Genomic DNA, 6,000 nt, shown 5'->3' with positions numbered 1-6,000 from the left:
ATGTGCGGGTGGTACTGCTGCGGATCTGCACGAATGCTGACCCGCAGGCAGGTGCCATTAGTTCTAATGGCACACTGCCCGCACTGGAAATCGCAACCGTACTGAGAAGCGAGGTTCCCACGTGGGCTGCATTTTTAGAAGTGCAGGGACTTCAAATGATTGGGCTCTTGTGTCCATGCAAACCGTGGCCTGCAGGGCCGCATATACAGTATGTGAACCGGGGCTTAGCGTACACTAGGATCATGTCCCGACACCTTCTGCTCCATAGAGAGCTATGGATGGTCCACAGTGCAGGCTAGTGCAATGCCTGCAATTTATTTGAAGTGTCATGCGGTGAGGGCGCAGTGATATGCGGTGAGGGCGCAGTGACATGTGGTGAGGGTGCAGTCAGGGGCGGACTGACCATTTGGAAACTCGGGCACTGCCCGAGGGCCCGGGGTCAGTAGAGGGCCCAATGAGATGCCCCTGGTACCTTTTTCATAGGCTTTTTTGAGTTTGGGCAAGGACACAGGGGCCCCATGATCCCCTATTGCCCGGGGGCCCCATGACTTGTCAGTCTGCCCCTGGGCGCAGTGACATGCGGTGAGGGCACAGTGTCATGCGGTGAGGGCACAGTGTCATGCGGTGAGGGCACAGTGTCATGCGGTGAGGGCACAGTGTCATGCGGTGAGGGCGCAGTGTCATGCGGTGAGGGTGCAGTGACATTCGGTGCCATTCAGCGCAGTAATGCAGACATGCTGCCTTTTTCCGCACATCACATCAATACCAGTGTGTGAATGGGGCACATAGAAAACAACTGTGTGGAGAGCAGTGTGGGATAACACAGGTCTCTGCACATGGTGGGAATGAGTCCTTAACAAACAGCTGTTCATGGCGCTGCCCTCATGTGAATGTGCCCTCTGAAAAGGAAAGCTGGGAGCTGATTGGTCGCCATGTACAGCTGCTCCAGTCTTGGTGAATTCCCCCGTGTGCAGTGTGGTAAGAGAGCCCCTGGAGTGTGCTGGCACCCCCCTGTGCCATGCACTCTCCCGCTCCCTCAGCGCTCCAGTCTTGGTGAATTCCCCCATGTGCAGTGTGGTAAGAGAGCCCCTGGAGTGTGCTGGCGGCCGCCTGTACCGTGCACTCTCCCGCTCCCTCAGCGCTCCTGTGTAGTGCACTCTCCTGCTCCCTCAGCCTGTCAGACTCATCTAGGTGTGTCTGTTGATGTATGCAAACTTTTATCAAATGACTGGGAGGGAGGGAGCCTCCCCCGCCGTGTCTGCTACTGCCTGTGAATGCTATTCTCTGCCAGGAGCTGCTGCTGCAGGAGGCACCTCCAGCTCTGTCCGTCTACAGGAGCAACAACACAGCTCTACCGCTGCCCGGCTCTACAGACATGCCGAGCACATCCACCCTGACTGCCGCCCTGCTCCTCACCCTGCTGGCTGCACAATGCACACACGCCAGTGAGTATCCGCACACTTTTCCTGCTGCCTCCTTCTCCATTCCTCGTCCCCTCCATGTGCCGCTTGTTTATACCTCGCCCTGTGCCCCCAGGTGACTCCTCTTCACACACGGGGCTTCGGGGTCACGCTGCCAGTACGGGGTCCTGGGGGCTTTGTCATGCTAATGGATGAAGGTGACGGAGCTGGCCTTTGTCAGCAGGATCCATGATTGCTTCACCCAGCCTGCTTATCTCTACACATGGGAATTAAAGGGACACCAACTACTGGGCTTGTTTCACCTGGAGAGGCACAGGGCACTCACCTCAAACTTTGTCCTGGAGCCCCTGGAGGGCTTTACCTTCCAGCTGTGTGATGTGCAACACATCAGGAGGAGTGGGAATGTTCTTGTCATTTCAGATTCATAACCTTTCAGATGTTCACTAGTCCCACACTTCACCTGGCTTATTTATCCTATTATCTATTTTTATTATTCTATTTAAAAAACAAAAATAATGTCTTATTTTGCTTATTTATGTATCATTCATTTTTTTTATTTATGAATCTATTATTTTTTCCAGTTATCTATCTTGTTTGTGTATCACTTATTTTTTTTTCTATCTGAAAAACAAATTCTGTTTGTTTTAGCTTATTTATTTATCTATTGTTTTTCTACTTTGCTTATTTAGGCTTTTTTTTCTCTTTTATTTAGTGTATTTATATATCATATATATATATATATATATATATATATATTTTTTTTTTTTTAATTCTGTTTAGCTTATTTATGTATCTATTGTTTGTTTTTCTATTTATTTGTTGTTTATCTTTTTTTCTATTTATTTAGCTTATCTATTATTTATTTAGCTTATTTATGTATCTATTTTTTTGTTTTTCTATTTATTTAGCTTATCTATTATTTATGTATCTATTTCTATTGTTTCACGTATTTGTGTATCATATCTAAAAAAAAAATCTTTATTTAGCTTATTTATGTATGTATTTTTTATATTTACCTTTTATTTATCTGGTTTTTTTTTTTTTTTTCTTTTATTTGGCTTATTTATTATTTTTTCTATTTAGCTTATTTATGTACATTTTTTTAATTTATATTATTTTTTATTTTGTTCTGTTTCTATTTAGCTTCTTTAATTGTGTATCTGCTTTTTTTTTTTTTCTATTTATTTAGCTTTATTTATTTATACATACTGTACATTTATATCAGTCTCTGCCATCAAGGAGCTGACAATCCCACCTACCTCACATGCCTATATATATGCAGACCTGTACTAGGGCCGGTTTTGGCTCTGTTCACATATGTGCATTTTTATGTGTTTATATTTAATATGCTTTTCATGAGTTTTGATGTGTGTTTTCAAATGTACACCAAAAGAAGTACCTGCACCTTTTCCAAGGTAAAGTGATGACCGGCACACCATCAATAACAAATGGATCTTTTGTTTGCCACTATAATAGCAAGCAATATTTCAGGGCCTCAAAGAGCCCCCTTCTTAGGCAGGTAGCGACTGCTACGGCCCCCAAATGTGCACTTTTTTCTAAGTCACTTGGAAGAGCATTGCTCGGGTGTGAACAGGCCCCATAGACCGTAATGAGATTCTTCTTACTGTGCATTGCCATGTGGCAGCCAAAGCACACCAAAACACAGGTGTGAACAGGGACTAATGTAAAGCCATACATGGATCAAATTCCGAACGATTTTTTGTCCAAGAATCGAAACGTCGTTCTTTCTGTAATCCGATGGTGCCACCAATGATTTTGAAAATTGGTAATTTTTCACAAATTTTCCAGCATGCCCCATAAACAAAATGAGGAGGAACCACGAAAATCGGCCGATGCCATTGCCCCACTAACAGAGCGAAAATCGGCCGATTATTCTTAGGTCTGATTTTCGTATGAAAATCGTTTGGAATTCGAACCATGTATGGCCTGCATAAGGAAGCCCATAGATAATGCAATTTTCTTTTCTTCCACCATGGGTTGCAAGAAAGAAAATTGATCTATTCCCCCATCAAAACAGTCAGCCACCAGAAAAAACCCCCACAGGCTGGTTGTACGAAAGTCAATCAATAGATCGAATTGTGTACAGTGAGCCTGCTCACGCATGGACTGAAATTCAGCTTTACTGAGATGTCACAGGGAGCTCCCAATAGATACTTTGACAGCCAATCACAGAGATCACATGATTGGAATGCCCACCTCCCAGCATTTAGATTGTCTTAACTGGTTCCCTGCTGCCCTATAGCGGAACTACTTCTATAGGGTGGCAGGGCTATACATACATGATTTTGCATTTCCGTGTAGGGGGCATGCACGTGCACCGCACTAACTGTGCTGCCATTGGCAGCTACAGCTGTCGATCACCGGGTCCCAGCCAGAGATTCCCCACCGGCACCCAGCGATCACGGAGCAACAGTGACGGGAGAGGTCTGTGTGTAAACTACCCCAATCTCTCCCCTGTCTGTACTCTCATAGCAGAGCAATACAGAGCAGCTGGTTTACATAGTAAAACACATACAGCACACATAGTACAACATCAAATAGCACACCGTTAACCCCTTGATCGCCCCAGATGTTAACCCCCTTTCTGCCCGGTATCATTAGTACAGTGTCAGTGCTTTATTTATTAGTACTGATCACTGTATTGGTGTCACTATTGGTGTCACCCCGGGTCAGAATGCCCGCTGCAGTCCTGCTGTAAGTCGCTGATCCCCGCCATTTCTAGTATTAAAAAAGAAAACAAAATTCCAGTATATGTACGGCCGATTGTAGATGCCATAACTTTCACGTAAACCAATTAATTTACATATATTGGGATTTTTTTTCTAGCAAAGACATATAGCAGAATACATTCTGGCATAAATTTATGATGAAATGTGATTTTTTTTTTTTTTTTTTTTTTTTTAAGTTTTACTGGATATGCTTTATAGCAAATAAATATACAAGAATTTTAAAGGTGATGAAAGCACACACAGGTATTCGGCTCTGTGTTCATGATCTAGTTTAGCTATGGTATAAAATCAAGCACCTAGGCATGCAGACTGCTTCTACAAACATTTGTGAAAGAATGGGTCGCTCTCAGGAGCTCAGTGAATTCAAGTGTGGTACCGTGATAGGTTGTCACCTGTGCAATAAGTCCATTTGTGAAATTTCCTTGTTAGAAAATATTCCACGGTCAACTGTTAGTGGTATTATAACAAAGTGAAAGCAACTGGGAATAACACCAACTCAGCCACCAAGTGGTAGGCAACGTAAAATGACAGAGCGGGGTCCGCTCATGCTGCTCAGAAGTCGCCAGTTGTCTGCAGAATCAATAGCTAAAGACCTCCAAACTTCATGTGGCCTTCAGATTAGCTCAACAAAAGTGTGTAGAGAGCTTCTTGGAATGGGTTTCCATGGCCGAGTATCTGCACCCAAGCCTTGCCTCACCAAGTGCAATGCAAATAGTCAGATGCAGTGGTGTAAAGCACGCCACCACTGGGCTCTAGAGCAGTGTTCTCTGAAGTGATGAATCGCGCTTCTCTGTCTGGCAATCCGATAAACATGTCTGGGTTTGGCAGTTTCCAGGAGAATGATACTTGCCTGATTGCATTGTGCCAAGTGCAAAGTTTGTGATAGAGGGGGGATTATGGTGTGGGGTTGTTCTTCAGGAATGGGCTTGGCCCCTTAGTTCCAGTGAAGGGAACTCTTAAGGCATCAGCATACCAAGACATTTTGGACAATTTCATGTTCCCAACTTTGTGGGGACAGTTTGGGGATGGCCCCTTCCTGTTACAACATGACTGCGCACCAGTGCACAAAGCAAGGTCCATAAAGACATGGATGAGCAAGTTTGGGGTGGAGGAACTTGACTGGCCTGCACAGAGTCCTGACCTCAACCCAATAGAACACTTTTGGGATGAATTAGAGCGGAGACTACAAGCCAGGCCTTCTCGTCCAACATCAGTGCCTGACCTCACAAATGTGCTTCTATAAGAATGGTCAAACATTCCCATAGACACACTCCTGAACCTTGTGGACAGCCTTCCCAGAAGAGCTGAAGCTGTTATAGCTGCAAAGGGTGGGCCAACTCAATATTGAACCCTACGGACTAAGACTGGGATACCAATAAAGTTCATATACGTGTAAAGGCAGGCATCCCAATACTTTTGGCAATATAGTGTGTGTGTGTATATACATTGCTCAAAAAAATTAAAGGACCGCTTTGAAAACACATCAGATCTCAATGGGGAAAAATATCATGCTGGATATCTATACTGATGTGGACTGGGTTTTGTGTTTGGAATGTAAGGATGCCCCATCGTTTGAATTCAGTCCTCTGTAGGTTGATCATTTTCATCAAAGACTCCCTGAAAAAGTGAAAAAATGAAGATGCAGACTAGTCCATTTTGCTGAAATTTAATTGCAGCAACTCAAAATGATGCTCCGTAGTTTGACCATGTCAGGGCATGCTCCTAATAAGATGACGGATGGTGTCCTGGGGTATTTCCTCCCAGATCTGGACCAGGGCATCACTGAGCTCCTGGACAGTCTGAGGTGCAACCTGGCGGATGTCGGATGG

General features: G+C 44.5%; 1 protein-coding gene across 2 annotated transcripts in view; it reads left to right on the top strand.

Moving 5' to 3' along the window:
- Positions 1–1,030: 1,030 nt before the first annotated feature.
- Positions 1,031–6,000, top strand: part of GAS6 (growth arrest specific 6) — a 98,210-nt gene continuing 93,240 nt past the window's right edge. The window contains exon 1 of one of the 2 annotated variants that reach the window (XM_089688120.1): positions 1,031–1,445. In XM_089688120.1, the coding sequence (XP_089544246.1) occupies positions 1,376–1,445 (70 nt within the window). In that variant the 5' untranslated portion in view covers positions 1,031–1,375. The remainder of the gene's footprint in view (positions 1,446–6,000) is intronic. The other variant, XM_089688119.1, reaches the window with a different exon arrangement.

Source organism: Staurois parvus, unplaced genomic scaffold (assembly GCF_062004578.1).
Source record: "Staurois parvus isolate SC_StPar_1 unplaced genomic scaffold, SC_StPar_1.0 ptg000446l, whole genome shotgun sequence".
In the NCBI taxonomy this organism is placed as follows: domain Eukaryota; kingdom Metazoa; phylum Chordata; class Amphibia; order Anura; family Ranidae; genus Staurois; species Staurois parvus.
Note: the sequence above shows the minus strand (reverse complement) of the source record. Positions and strands in the feature narration are given on the sequence as shown.